General features: G+C 48.6%; 1 protein-coding gene and 1 long non-coding RNA gene across 7 annotated transcripts in view; one reads left to right on the top strand and one right to left on the bottom strand.

Annotated features, from left to right (window-relative positions):
- LOC147829508 (uncharacterized) lies at window positions 1-9,754 on the top strand. 2 transcript variants are annotated; one of them, XR_015448917.1, is made up of 3 exons: window positions 1-94; window positions 9,184-9,303; window positions 9,623-9,754. It is a non-coding gene; the product is annotated as an uncharacterized LOC147829508 (long non-coding RNA). The 2 variants fall into 2 exon arrangements; XR_015448916.1 differs by having other exon boundaries at window positions 85-868.
- The window catches only part of Cdc42bpg (CDC42 binding protein kinase gamma), a 19,140-nt gene continuing 13,593 nt past the window's right edge, over window positions 9,318-14,864 (bottom strand). The window contains exons 29-37 of one of the 5 annotated variants that reach the window (XM_087205275.1): window positions 14,728-14,790; window positions 14,472-14,612; window positions 12,950-13,047; window positions 12,784-12,868; window positions 12,527-12,647; window positions 12,297-12,402; window positions 11,973-12,096; window positions 11,648-11,890; window positions 9,318-10,738 (exon numbers count right to left, since the gene is read on the bottom strand). In XM_087205275.1, coding sequence (XP_087061401.1) covers window positions 10,701-10,738; window positions 11,648-11,890; window positions 11,973-12,096; window positions 12,297-12,402; window positions 12,527-12,647; window positions 12,784-12,868; window positions 12,950-13,047; window positions 14,472-14,612; window positions 14,728-14,790 — 1,019 coding nt within the window. In that variant the 3' untranslated portion in view covers window positions 9,318-10,700. Of the gene's footprint in view, window positions 10,739-11,647; window positions 11,891-11,972; window positions 12,097-12,296; window positions 12,403-12,526; window positions 12,648-12,783; window positions 12,869-12,949; window positions 13,048-14,012; window positions 14,613-14,727; window positions 14,791-14,864 lie in introns of all 5 variants that reach the window. The other 4 variants (XM_087205273.1, XM_021264625.2, XM_087205274.1 and 1 more) reach the window with 4 other exon arrangements.

The raw sequence follows: 14,864 nt of genomic DNA on the forward strand, positions 1-14,864 counted from the left end.
GCGCCGGCCCCGCCTCTGCCGAGCCTTGCGAGGACGGCGCCCGCGGTGGCTGACGGGAGAGTTAGGTCCGTGGTCGCGGACGCCCGCGAGGCAGGTAGGAGGGCAAGTCGCGCTCCTTCCCCAAGTCCTCAAGGATCGGTCGTTCGTAGAGGGCCCGCGGTGCGTTCTGGGGGTTGTATTCCGAAGAGTGACCGGGAGCACTCAGGTGGAGGTGGTCGCTGCCTTTCTGGAAGGTTATTTGTCACCATTTAACAGCGTGTGTGGAGAACTACAGAGCCAGAGACCCTGTCTGAAAAAAAAAAAAAAAAGGGCCGGGGATTTAGCTCAGTGGTTCCGCCGCCTGACTCGAAAGCGGAAGGTTCAGAGTTAGATCCCCGGTACAAAAAACCCGAAAAAACCTGCTAGAGTGTAAATGTGTTCAGCTGCTATACTTGAATATTTACCAATACCCTTTAACCTGTAAACGCGCTTAATACGTGTCTTGTAATTCTTCCCCAACTCCACTCGTAAGAAATCTAAAATTTGGGCCAGGGGATTTAGCTCAGTGGCGCCGTGCCTGCCTCGCAATCGCAAGGTCCTGAGTTTAATCCTCAGTACCAAAAAAAAAAAAAAAAATCTAATATTCAAAGAGGACTCTTGAGGGGTTTAGCTCAGTGTTTCTGCCCCCCGCCTCGCAAGTGCAAGGTCCTGAATTCAATCCCCGGAACAAACACAAAAAAAAGAATCAAAGAGGACTATTGAAAGAGTCACTACAGTTGTTTGTGATAGGATAAAGGTTAAAAAGAGTTAAATACATAGTTTTGTACGTTCTAAAATGGATCTTCAAGACGTATTGTTAAAGAAAACGAGCTCCAGAACGATATGTAAGGTAGGGTGGTGTTTATATTAACATATTATTCATTTGTTTATTCACTAAACAGATTGTTTCTTGTGCTTACAATAAGCCAGGTGCTCATTCTGAGCACCATGTGTATGGGCAGTGAATAAAATTATTAAATTTCTGCCTTGTTTTCTTGTGGTTTTTTTTTTTTTTTTTTTTTTTTGGTACCAGGGATCGAACTCAGGTCCTTGCGCTTGCGAGGCAGGCGGTGGAACCACTGAGCTAAATCCCTGGCCCAATAGTATTGTTTCTTTCATATGGTATCTATTCTAGTATCACTTTTAGTATTGTTTTGTTCTTTTTGTTTTGGTACCAGGGATCGAACTCAGGACCTTGTGTTTGCAAGGCAAGCGGCAGAACCACTGAGCTAAATCTCCAGCCCTTTGTTGTTATTGTTGTTAAAATCCGTAACTCAACCAGGTGTGATGGCACACACCTGTAATCTCAGCTACTCTGGAGGCTGAGGCAGGAAAATTGAGAGTTCAAAACCAGCCTGGTTGGGCTGAGGATTTAGCTCAGTGGTTCTGCTGCCTGCCTTGAAAGCTCAAGGTCCCTAGTTCAATCCCCAGCACCAAGAGAAAACAAACCTCAGCCTGCACTACATAGTGAGACCTTGTCTAAAAACAAAAACAAAAAACAGTATCAACATAATGAAAGTCAAGGAAAGACTCAAAATCTTGTAAATTAGAAGCTAAAGAGACAGGATTACTAACTGAAATATGGTGTTTTAGACTGAATCTGAACAGAAAAAGAACATCTGTGAGAAACCTGCTGAATTGTGTGACCAACTATCTCAGTTGGCCCAGGGCTGAGGTACCTCAGGGGGACTGGATTTCTATTAAAATCAGTCAAGTCTTAAGTGCCTGGAGCCCTATGAGTGAAATTCAAATAAATCTGTTGCTTTAATAGTTTTTATTAATTAGTTCTGATAAATGAACTATGGTGGGTAAAATGTTTACATTAGGGGAAGCAGGGCCGGGGATTTAGCTCAGTGGCACCGTGCCTGCCTTCCAGGTGCAAGGTCCTGAGTTCAATCCCTGGCACACACACACACAAAAAAATTAGGGGAAGATGGTTAAGGGTATGTGGGAACTTCATACTATTTTTGAAATTCTTGTGAACATATAAATTTATTTTGGCTGTTGGCGTGGCTGAGCTTATATGTGGCTTGAGTCAGTGGTGGCTGCAGCAAAAAGTTTGGTGCAAGGTCTCACACTATTTTGCTGATGCAGAACTTACACTATGAATCTGTTAATGAATGCATGGAAGGCATTTGTAAAATGTATGAAGAACATCTGAAGAGAACGAACCCCAACAGCCCCTCCTATCACATATATCAGTCAGTTGCTTGATTTTATTGATGATCTGGCAGACTTCAGTTGCCTTGTTTACCTCAGTTGTGAGCTAACACCCAGACATACCAGCCTTATAACAAAGACTGGATGAAAGAGATTTACGCACTCCTTTGTAGGCAGGCCCAACAGGCTGGAAAAATCAGCGTATTGGAAGCACTGGGGGGCTGGGGCTGGGCTTGGAACACAGATGTGTACAGCATGCTGTAGTGGGACTTTTGTATGATAGGAATACTGTTTCCATTTTGTTACACTCTGGCCAGGATTGAATGTATTAGATGAAATGTGAGATGTGAGAATCTTTTCAATCCGAAGCCTGTATTGGCCCCTTTTTCTTTATTCTTTTTTTTTTTACTTAGACTTTTTTATGATGATTCAGGTGGAAGTTGTTCTTTGTCAATGTTGGTTCATATCTGCTTCATAACATTCACTGTACTAATCTTTTGAAGATGGGATGTGGGATGATGACAGTTTATGTCCTCAAGAAAGAGTCTCAGTGAGAAATAAATAACTGTCCTTTAGTTATATTTTTAAAATTAGAATAAAATTACTTTTTAAAAAAATTTTGTTTTGTGGTACTGGGGCCTTTGTACTGAGTTCTCCCCCCTGTTTAAAAGCATTTTTTTTTTTTTTTTTTTTTTGGTACCGGGGATTGAACTCGGATCTTTGTGCTTGCGTAGGAGGCGGCAAAACCACTGAGCTAAATCCCCGGCCCTTTAAAAACATTTTTTAATTTGTTTGTTTTTGTTTTGGGGGGGACAGGGTCTCACTATGTAGTTCAGGCTGGCCTTGAACTCACTCTGTAGTTGAGGCTGGCCTCAAACTCAGGGCAATCCCCCTGCTTCAGCCTCCCCCAAGTGCTAGGATCATAGGTGTGTGGCTATTTTTTTTGTATTGGGGATTGAACTCGGGACCTTGCACTTGTGAGGCAGGCGGTGGAACCACTGAGCTAAATTCCCGGCCCTCCTTTCTAAAATTTTAAGACAGAGTCTCACTAAGTTGCCCAGGCTGGGCTCAAACTTGTGACCCTCCTGCCTCAGCTCTCCCAGAGTCCTGGAATTACAACTATTGGCACCAAGCCTGGCAGTTTATTTTTGTTTTTTAAGACTGCTGCCCTCATTGTGTTTATATTCTAGTGAAATAGGGAGACAGTAGATGCAATAAATAAGTATAGTATGTATTTTCAGTTTGGCAGGGATGGTTCAAGACAGTGTCTCACTTTGTAGTTTATGTTGGCCTCAGCCCAGGCTGGCCTCAAACTTGCCATCTTCTTGCCTCAGCCTGGCAAGTGCTGACATTACAGGTATGTGCCACCATACCCAGCTGTAATTGCACTGGGTTTTGTTTTGTTTTGTTTGATAGGGTCTCACTATGTAGTTTGTGCATTTATTTATTTATGTATTTAGAGATAGAGTCTTGCTATGTAGTTCAGGCTGGCCTTGAACTCACTATGTATGTGTCCCAGGCTGGGGTCAAATTCTCAGTGATACTCCTGCCTCAGTTTCCCAGGTGCTGGAATTATAGGTGTGCAGTGCCACCCCTGGCTCTCATTGTTTTTTTTAAAGATTGTTTTTATATTCTTTTTAATTGGTATTTTGTAATATTCACATTCATTTGGGGAATTGATATATGTATATATGTATATCAGTACTATATATAAAAATCTGTATCATTTTCAATTATATATAAATATATTGAAAAATATATAAATATCTTGGTCATTTTCAATCCCTACCCCTACTTCTCCCTGTAATTTCTTTTCTTTTTTCTTTTTTTTTCTTTTTTCAGTACTGGGAATCAAACTCAGGACCTTGCACTTGCCAGGCAGGCGAGGTGCCCCTGAGCTAAATCCCCAGCCCTCTCAATGTAATTTCATTGTTAAGGGGAAAAATAGTAAAGCAAAGAAGGGATTAAAAAAAATGCCAGGGTATGGGCCCAGGATGTAGCTTTGTGGCACAACGCCTGCCTGGCAAGCTTCAGACCCTGAGTTTGACTCCTGGTACCAAAAAAGAAAAATGGAAAAAAAAAAAAATGCCAGCGTACTAACAGGTAAAATAGATATTGTGAAATGGGAAGAGAATGTTCAAATGGGAAGGGGAACAAGGGAGGGGGGAGGGGGAAAGAAAGGAAGGGACATGAAAAAAAATTAAATAGAAGGAAAAAATGAAAACAAAGCTTTAGTATATAGGGAAGGGCGTTGAGGGGAGGGGGAATGGAAAAAAGGAAAGGGGCAGGATGTATCATGTACAGGTACAAATTCCCTATAATGAGTGTTATCATTGTGTAATCTAATATATACCAATAAATATTTTGGCCGCCTGCTGCACAGGGACCCGAGTTCGATCCCCGGTACCAAAAAAATTTTAAAAATTAAAAAATAAATAAATATTTTGCTTAAAAATGTAAGTGCCAGGGAGAGCTGGATGTAGTGGTGTTTGCCTGTAATCACAGCAGTTTGGGAGGCTGAGGCAGGAGGATTGCAAGTTTGAGCCCAGCCTGGGCAATTTAGTGAGACCTTGTCTCAAAATAAAAAGGCTGGGGATGTAGCTCAGTGTGAAGCTCTGGGTTCAGTCCCCAAGACCACATGAGCATGCACTTGCACACAAACACAAGTATGAAAAAAATATTCAACATCTTTAGCCATTAAGGACATGCAAATCAGCTGGGCATAGTGGTGCATGTCTGTGTCCCAGTACTAAGGGAGGATGAGGCAAGAGGATCATAAATCCTGCCTGGGCAACCTTTCAAGATCTTATCTCAAAATAAGATATAAAAAAGTGCTGGGGATTAGCCCAGTGCTAGAGCACCCCTGGATTCACCCTCAGTACCACAAACACACAAAAAGGAAATGCAAGCCAAAACTACATAGATTTTAAAGCCAGGGATTTAGCTCAATGTTTCTGCCATCTGCCTCACAAGCACAAAGTCCCAAGTTCAATATCTGGTACCAAAAAAAAAAAAAAGGCCAGGTGGTGTAGTGCACACTTGTAATCACCACACTCAGGAAGTTGAAGCAGGAGGATTGCTTTGGGTTTGATGTCAACCTGGGTTACATAGTGAGTTCGAGGTCAGCCTGAACTACATAGTGAGACCCTATCTCAACTCCCTCCAGCAAAGAACCCTAAAAATAGAGCCGGGGATTTAGCTCAGTGGCACCACACCTGCCTTGCAAGCACAAGGTCCTGAGTTTGATCCCTGGTACCAGAAAAAAAAAATAGAGCTACCATATGACCCAGCTATACCACTCCTCAGTATACATCTGAAGGAATAATTAAAGTCAGCATATTACAAGGATACCTGCACACCCTTGCTTATTTTGGCACACTTTACAATAGGCGAAATATAGAAGCAGCCTAGGTGCCCATGAACAGATGAAAGGTTAAAGGAAAGGTGCTGTATCTATACACAATGGGGTATTATTCAGCCATAAAGAATGAAATTATGTCATTTGGAAGAAAATGGATAGAACTGGAGATCATGTTAAGTAAAAAAACTCAGAAAGAAGACAAGTATTGCATGTTTTCACTAATATGTGGAATCACACACACAAAAAGGATGGCATAAAACAAAAGTAGAAGGGAGATGATTATTTGACAAGAGGAAGGGAATAAGGGAAATGGAGGGGAAGTGAGGGAGGGTAATGAGGGAATTAATATGATCAGAGTACATTACATGCATATATGAAAATACCATGGTTAAACCTAGTATTTTGTAAAATTAATAGACACTAATAAAAATATTTTAATAAAAGAATATTGGATGCTGAGAGCAGAGTGGCCATCAGGGGTTGGCCTCAGGGTTTGTCCCTTGTCTATAGAGAACACAGCCAAAGGTGATGAAGGAGCACACAGGTACAGACTAGCTCAGGAACAAATACTACTACATACTGGGACACAAGAACTAGAGAGGACAAACTATTCCAGAGAAAAAAGAGAAAAGGACCATAGAAGCCTCAAAGAAAGAAATAGAGGCAGAAGTAGAGGATATCTGCTGGGCGTGGTGGTGCATGCCTATAATCCTAGCACTCAGGAGGATGAGGCAGGAGGATTGCCATGAGTTTGAGGCAGCCTGAACTACATAGCAAGACCCTGTCTCAAAACAAATAAACAAAATGTCAATATCAACAACAAAAGACATCGAAAAGTGGAGGAAAGTTGCTGGCGACATAGAGCATTGGGAAAGGGCTTACCTAGCATGTGTGAAGCTCTGGGTTTGATCCCTAGCACTAACAAAACAAAATGGAAAAAAAAGGGGGTGCTGGAGGAAGGAATTTTTCAATATTAAAGAGACTAAAGAGACACGGCAACCAATGTGCATGCGAGACAGAATTGGGTCCTCAATTTTCCAAAAATACAATAGAGGATTCTTTTTGTGTGTGGTTGTGGGGAGCAGTGTTGCAGATTGAACCCAGGACCTCACACATGCTAGGCAAGCACTCCACCGCTCAGCTACATCCCCAGCCCTACAGTGAACACTTTCAACAACTGTACTACAAACTGGGCAACTTTAACAATAGAAATGTATTGTCTCACAGTCCTAGAGGCCAGAAGTCCAAGATGGGGTTATCAGCAGGGTTGATTCCTTCTGAGGGCTGGGAGGAGAAACTGTTCCATGCTTCTTGCTTAACTCACTGGCCATTGGTCACATTCCTCAGCTCAGTGCTGGCGAACCTATGGTTGTGTTCCCCAGTGGCCACACAGGCCTTCTCTGTCGGCCCGTGAGCCAAGTCACCCAGCATCGCCACAGCAGCCTAGCATTCAAGTTTAATTGCAGTGTTGGCACTTTGCAATAAATAAGTGGGTTTTGGGTCGCAGTTTGGGCACTTGGTCTCTAAAAGTTTCACCATTACTGCCTTAGCTTATCAAAACATCACTTTGATCTCGGCCTTTATTGTCTTTTCGCCTTCTTATTGTGTGTATGTCCAAATCCCCCACCCTCTTTGGCAGTACTGGAGATTGAACCCGGCAGCTTTGCACTGAGCTACATTCTCAGCCTATTTATTTATTTAAATTTTTTTTTTTTTTGAGACAAAGTCTTGCTATATAGTACAGGCTGGCCTCAAACTCATAGCAATCATCCTGCCTCAGCTTCTGAAGTCCTGGGGTTACAGGCATGCACCACTATGCCTGGCAGACCTTTTTTTTTTTGGTACTGGGGATTGAACTCAGGACCTTGCGCTTTCGAGGCAGGTGGCAGAATCACTGAGCTTAATCCCTGGCTATATTTTACTATTTGACAAGGTCTTACATAGATACCTTGAACTTGAGATCCTCTGGTCTCAGCCTCACAAATAGCTAGGGATACAGGCATGTGCCACCATGCCTGGCTGACAGCTCCTTATTCTTTTTTTTTGGTATGGGGGATCGAACTTGGGTCCTTGCGCTTGCACAGCAGGTGGCGAAACCACTGAGCTAAATCCCCGGCCCATCTCCTTTTCCGTTTTTTGTTTTTGTTTTTTGTTTTTGTTTTTTGGGTTTTTTTTGGTATCAGGGATCGAACTCGGATCCTTGCGCTGGTGAGGCAGGCGGCAGAACCACTGAGCTAAATCCCCGGCCCCTCATCTCCTTATTCTTAAGAGATACCTGGTGGGGCCGGGGATTTAGCTCAGTGATTCTGCCGCCTGCCTCGCCAGCACAAGGACCCGAGTTCGATCAGTTCGATCCCTGGTACCAAAAAAAAAAAAGAGATACCTGCTGAAGTATTTAGGTATGTAGTGCAGGATGTCTACAAGTTGTTCCCAAATGGTGTATGAGTCTGTTTTTTGTTACTAAAATGACTTACCTGAAGTTGGCTACTTTATAAAGAAATGAAGTTGATTTAGCTGTTTTGGAGGCCAAAAGTCCAAGCAGTATGGTGCCACCTCTGGCAAGCGCCTCTTTGGCTATGTGACATCCTGGCAGATGATATCATGGTGGGAGCAGGGTGAGGGGAGTTCACATGGTGAGACAGAAAGTCAGAGCTGAGGGAGGAGCTCTTTCATAACTCCCTCTTACAAGAACTACCTCAGTCCCTTCTAGAGGCAGCATTCTAATGGCCTAACACACTCCCACTATTCCCTACCTTTTTTGTTTGGTTGTTGTTTTTTTTTGGGACAGGGTCTTGCTATGTAGCCCAGGCTGGCCTGGAACTCAAGTGATCCTCCTGCCTCAGCCTCCAAAGTGCTGCGGTTATGGGTGGGTGCTATCACACCTTGCCCATCTTTACCTCACCAAAATCCCTCCCATGAGATGGGTTTAAGACTTGGAGAGGCCAGGTATTGCCCATGACACCACAGCTACTCTAGAATCCAGGTGGTCTTACACTCCAGCCTGGGTTCCTATCCAGGCCATAGTATTTCCTGGTTAACCTCCAAGCCCCATCTCTAACCAGATGGTGGCACCCTCCCTCTTCTCCATACACATGTTCCCTTAGCTTTAGGCCCTGCCCTGAGCCTTAGGGCATAGCCATAAAGCCAAGGCCTGCCCTGATCTCAGAGCTCAGGCCTTACCCTCCTTCCCCATCCAGCCCCGCCTTGCATCATGGGTCTGTGCAGCTAAGAACAAGTGAGATCCCTCCCAGGCCCTACCTTCTCCCTCTTCTCAGCAGCTTTGCCTGGGTGAGCAGTAGAGGTCAGGTGCCCTGGGTGGGCCTCCAAATCCACCTTTACCCCCTGTGCCCCTGAGGCTGCTCTCTATCATCTGCAGTAACTGGGCTCCTGGGACCTGGGGCTGCTGGCTGGGCTTGCCCAGAGGGACATGGGAGAGGGGAGGAAGAGTGCAGTGAGGTGGGGAATGTACTGCTGGGGGTGCCGGCTGCCTGGTCTGTCACAGCCAAGTTCTCCCCCAAGCCATGGCTCTTGCCCCACTCTGCCTTCCTGCTCCACTGTTGTGCTCTAGGACACCACTGCTTCTTGGTGGCTCCCTTAATACTTTGTAAACTGTCTCTTCATTACTAAACTGTCCTGATTCACAGGACTTGTGTGTCACCTGATTCCTGAAAATGCAAAGAAGTTGCCCCAGTCTAACTGCAGTACCCCTCCCCCACCCCTCCAGCGCTCATCCGGACTCACAGAACTCCAAGAAGACAGACCAGGTGAGGAGACCAGCAGCTTACAAAGTTGTCTTTATTGGTTTCTTTTTTTTTTTTTTTGGTACTGGGGATCGAACTCGGGTCCTTGTGCTTGCTAGGCAGGCAGCGGAACCACTGAGCTAAATCCCCGGCCCCACTTTATTGGTTTCTTACTGCGTCACAGAGCATCCTGGTCTATCCCTACCGGGAATGTGGCATTTGAGGAGATAAATACTTATTTTGTCCCCCACACTTTGGTAGGGGCAGGTTTAATAAAAATAGTAATATAATAACAATAATGATTGATTGATAATAAAATGCCCCCTATATTCCCCTAATACAGAGTTGGTTGAAGCTTCGAGAAAAAGGATCCTCCTTCCTGGGAAGAGCCAAAGAGTGCCTGGAGACCCTCCGGTGGCCCTGCCAGGTGTCCGTCTCCCACCAAGAAGCCCCTATAAATACCCTCCCCTTCCTATCTCTGCCTGGGAATTGTCTCCCCCTGGGCAGATAAACTGACAACATCAGTCCTGTTCCCAGTTCCACCAAGCCCACTCCAAAGAAAGGACCCCTAGGTCTGGGTTCTCTCCCCAGTTCTTTCCTCCCTCTCTCCTTTTTTTTTGGTACAGGGGATCGAATTCAGGACCTTGTGCTTGCAAGGCAGGCACAGTGCCACTGAGCTAAATCCCCAGCCCTTACCCCCGTCTTGTCTCACCCTCCTCTTCTTGATTGATTTTTTTATCCCTCTCCTCTGGAAGGATTCTCTCTCCTTCCCATTACTACCACCTCCTCCTTCACTCTGGCTCTCTCTTGCCTCCTTTACCTACATCCTTCATCCTCCTTTTCTGTCCTTTCCTCTGAATCAGAACCTGTCTTTCCTTTAAAAAACAAAAAAGGGCCGGGGATTTAGCTCAGTGGTTCTGCCGCCTGCCTTGCAAGCGCAAGGACCCGAGTTCGATCTCCAGTACCAGAAAACAAACAAATAAACAAAAATACCTGTCTTTCCCACCCCAACCTTCAGCAGACACCCTGACGTGCCCCATCTCGGCTTCTGCCAGAGGCTGGACAGACAAGACCCCTGCCTGCTCCAGAGACCCTGTCCTCCTGTATCCCTCATCCTAATGCTTACAAGTTTCCCAAGGCTTGGCACTGGAATGAAGAGCTTTGGCACAATTACCCCTGAGCACCAGGGCCATTGTATCCCCAGTGGCCAGCACAGGCTAGGGCAGGAGCTGAGGGAAAGGGGGATGAAGATGGGGAGACAGGACCCTACTCCTGAGAACACAGGCCCTCCCTGAGTCTGAGTCTCCATGGGTCCCGGGCCAGCCGGGAAATGATGTTCCTCAAGCTCTTCGCTCCCTCACGGCTCTCTGTCCTGGTATGGGGTGGGCTCTGCCAGTGGGTGTCATGGGGAACTCTCTGACTCAGGGGCTGGAGGGAGGCTCCGGGGCCGCTCTGAGACCTGGAAAGGAGAGGAGAAGAAATAAGGTAGGAAGAGCACGAAAGACTCTACCCTCAACAGGCCAGTGCCACCCAGATACCTTCCTGAGACCCAGGGCCTTGGAGGAATCAACTCATGCTGTGAGGTGGGGGGAGCTGGGTCCCTAGAGGACAAATGCCTACTGAACTGTGAATGAACCCATGGCCCTGTTCACTCACTCCATTCTGGATTCAGTCAATAAGCATGCTTTACTCTGGTCAGAATGACCCTGCCAAGGAGCCCACAGGTAAGTAAAGAGGACAGACACCCAGAAAACCACAGCACAGCAGGAGACAGGCACAGAAAGAGGTGGTGGGATGGGGTGGTGGTGACCATGTGAAGGGGTGGCCAGGAACATGTCTTTGAAGGTGACAGTGGTAGGCAGGCAGCCTGGGGGCTAATCAGATTGAGGAAGGAGAAGGGCATTGGAAGGAGGGGATTCTGGGTGTGTGCTAGGGGCAGCTGGGGACTTGGCTGGAGGGTGAGTGCGGACTCATTGTACTCAGGTGTTCCCCTTTCCCAGTCAGAATGGATGGCTCCATCCTGACTGCTGGCCCAACCCATTGGCCGGGCCTCTATTAATCCTAGGGGTCCGGGGATTTAGCTCAGTGGTGCCTGAGCCTCAAGGTCCTGAATTCAATCCCTGATTCCGCAAAAAAGGAAAAAAAAAGAATCCTAGGGGATGGGGGTGTAGCTCAGCAGCAGAGCGCCTGCCTAGCATTCCCAAGGCCCTGGGTTCCAGAATGAGGTTGAGAATTCTCTAGAGCTCCCACTGGGGGCACTGCTCCCAGGTGCCACACACTGTCCTGAGCCCTCCCTCTTATCTGGACCTCATTTTATAGGTGAGATCAGCTCTAAAATAGAACAAAGAGTACCACAGGGCTCACCTACCTGCAAAGGGTGAGGCAGATTGTGCAGAGGGCAGGGTGGGCTCAGCTTGTCCTCCAGCCTCAGCGCCAGACAGAACTGCCTGGTCTGGGGATGGGTGAGGGCAAAGCCCCTCCCACTGGCTCACCTTTATCAGGGAGGCTGCAGGGCTCAGAGACCCCTGGGGACAGGACACTGATTCGCTGGACAGAGATGTCCAAGGTTTCCTGTTCACTGCTGCAAAAGCGGGATGGGAGAACAAAATGTCTAGGTCACATTTGAGGGATCTGAAGGGAATGGGAACCTGGGGTCAGGCGTGGGGTCCGCGAGGCTGTGGGGCTACCCTTACTGGAGTCTGCGTCTCTAGGGAGGTTATCACTGCCCATAAATGCCGAGAGCCGCGAAGCCTCCGAGAAGCTGTGGGGCCGCTGTGGGCCGGAGCCACGGGCACCTCGGCCCTTCTCTTCCGGAGCCTGTTAGGGGGACAGTGCACAGGGTCTGGGACTGGGAAGCACAACAGACCAGGTCAAGGGAAGTTTATCAGAGGGATGGGCCATGGGCCTCAGCAGCCAGATAACCAGAGGCCGGTGATTGGCTCGCGAGTAACAGGAAACTTTTGATCGATTGGCTTGTGCACACCAAGGAGGCCAGTGATTGGTTCTGAAGGACTCACCCTAGCGCTTGGCCGCCCGTCATTAGGGCCCACATGCACAAGATGGTTGAAGTTGGTAGGCGGTGAGATGAGCTTGGAGCGCACAAAGGGGTCTTTCAGCATCTCCCTGCGGGCAGAGTCGGTATTGTGGAGGGCAACAAAGGTTCGGCCTCCCTCACTCTCCAGAAGGCCTCCTCTAACCCCGGTGGAAGGCTCCGCCCAGCCCTAGCTGCGACACTGCGCATGCTCACCAGCGCTGTTGCGTCCTTTGCTCGTCTGATACGCGGAAGAAGAATCGGCGCTTGCTCCTGGTGCGAAACAGCTGGCGCCGGCTGTTGTCAGTGAGGTCGGGGATATCGAACTCGTCCTTTTCTGTAGCGGAAACAGAGAGCTGGGGGTACCCACAAGTTCACAGAGCCCACGAGCTGGCCCGCGGGGTCACACACCCACATGCGTGCAGGTGATGGCACACGTGTACAAATACACCTAAGCACAGGCACTCCCTCACCTGCCAGCCGGTTCCTGAGGTAGGTCAGGCGGACCTTTTCGGTGCCATAGAGGAACAGGGAGCCCTCTGGATTCAGAGGCCGCACCTAGGGCAGCACGCACAGAGTTAAGGCCATGCTGCCCGAGCCCACCCCAGTGTGGCCCCAGGGGTCTGGGCAGGCCTTCACCTTCTTGAGCGGCACAGTCTGCACCCATTCTGCTCTCCTCACGTCAAACATGTCAATGGAGTTCTCACTGAACACTGTCAGGTAGGGGGCTGTGTAACCTGCCGGTGGGGAAACTATATTGTGCAGCCCCAGGCAAGGCAGGCACCCTCTAAGGCACCCACGCCCAGACCTTTTCTCTGAAGACTCTCCCAGCAGCTCCACTCGACTCCATAACAATGAGCTAACAACAGTGTGTACTGGCCACATACCCACACAGTGCCAAATGCTTGGTGTGTTTGTTCTCCCTTAATTCTCCAACAACTCTGAGCAGGTACTACTGTCACCCCTAATTTACAGAGGAGGGAATGGAGACCCTAGAGCCAAGGAATGGCCAAATCACCCAGCTGGTGAGGGACAGATGGGATTTGACCCCGGCAGTCAGGGTCCAACGCCTACAATACTATTCCAAATCCAGGCCCTACCCCAGAAGAATCATTGCTCCTGAAGGAAGCTCTGTCCCTCTCACTTAGCCCTATACCCACCACACCAGTTACCAGACTACCCCACTGCCCCACTCATTCATTCATTCGTCCCTCCAAACCTCCTCAGCCTCTAGGATGTGTGTGTTTGGGCTTGGTGTAGGATGTGGAAAAAGAAACCAGTCCCAACCCATTCTACAGGCCCCCAGTGCACCAAATCAGCCATGAAGTGAGTGATAAGAGCCAAGACAGAGGTCTGAACAAAGAAATGGGGAGGCAAAGAGAAGCAAAGGACCAGCAATGGGGGCTGGTAGGGCAGGGACCATGAGGGCAGTAATGGTGATAACAATCAGGAGTGCCTTCTAGCTCCAGGACGTGCGCTGCCATTGGAGATGAACTTGTTAAGAGTTGGCCAGATACAGGACAAAGGAGGGCAGCTCAGGCAGTGGGAGAACAGAAGCAAAGGCACAGGAGAGGAAGGTCTCTGACAAGCCACCAGGGCAGAATAGGAGGTGCCAAGCTCTAAAGTTTGGGCAGAACTTGGGCTTCCTCTGACACACCACAGGTGCCTAGCCCCACCCAGCCAGGCCGTCCACCAGCCTTACCCCAGCCTATGGGTGCCACTGGCCACAACAGCTCATGGCTGCGTGACTTGCGGCCGGTGCCATCCACGTAGACACCAACAGTGGTGAACAGCAGTAGGAGCTCATTGAGGCTGAGTTCCACAGCACCCAATGCCTCACCCAGGCCCCCTCGGGACGGTGGCAGCTCCTCAGGTACTAGGCCAGCCCCCAGTGCTAAGGGCGCAGCCTCATTGAGCAGTGGGTAGAGAGCGAAGGCACCAGCGGCACCCACACACAGGCGGTCGCCCAGCAGCCCCAGGCTCTGCACAGGTGCGGGTGCCTGCAGCTCCCGGATGCGGCGCTGCCAGGGCCCTGGTCCTGGGCCCAGCTGGTAGCAGAGAACCTGGCGTTTGACAGCTACACAGAGCACAGGGGTTCGAGCCTGCAGGATGCGCCCAGCTGCCAGCACGTGGCAGCCTCGAGACTCAGGGATCTTGGCACCTGCCGCCTCGGTGCTTTCCAGCTCAGCCAATGCGAAGAGGCGCACACTAGGGCCACGGCCGCACAACACAACCAGCAGGCCCGCAGAGGGACTCAGGGTCAGCTGTTGCACTCTGCGGCACTCGCCCACCTGGAAGATGTCTGCAGGGTTGAGAGGAGAGAGGTACAAGTGGGAGATAACCCACCCAGTCCCCGTCCTACTCTAGGCACTGGAGCTGACCCCACCCACACCCTCCCTGCCCAGCCCTGCATGTACCATTGTTGTGCAGATGGATCACAAACAGCCCTTCCTCGGTGCCCAGGGCAAGCCGTCCCCGGTCTGGTAGTGGGTAGGAGAAGTAGAACATCAAGAGTCAAGGGTCAAAAAAAAAAAAAAGAGTCAAGGGTCAGAGG

Source organism: Heterocephalus glaber, unplaced genomic scaffold (genome assembly GCF_053883595.1).
Source record: "Heterocephalus glaber isolate CG9 unplaced genomic scaffold, H.glaber_assembly_v1.0 deba00000594, whole genome shotgun sequence".
Classification (NCBI taxonomy): domain Eukaryota; kingdom Metazoa; phylum Chordata; class Mammalia; order Rodentia; family Bathyergidae; genus Heterocephalus; species Heterocephalus glaber.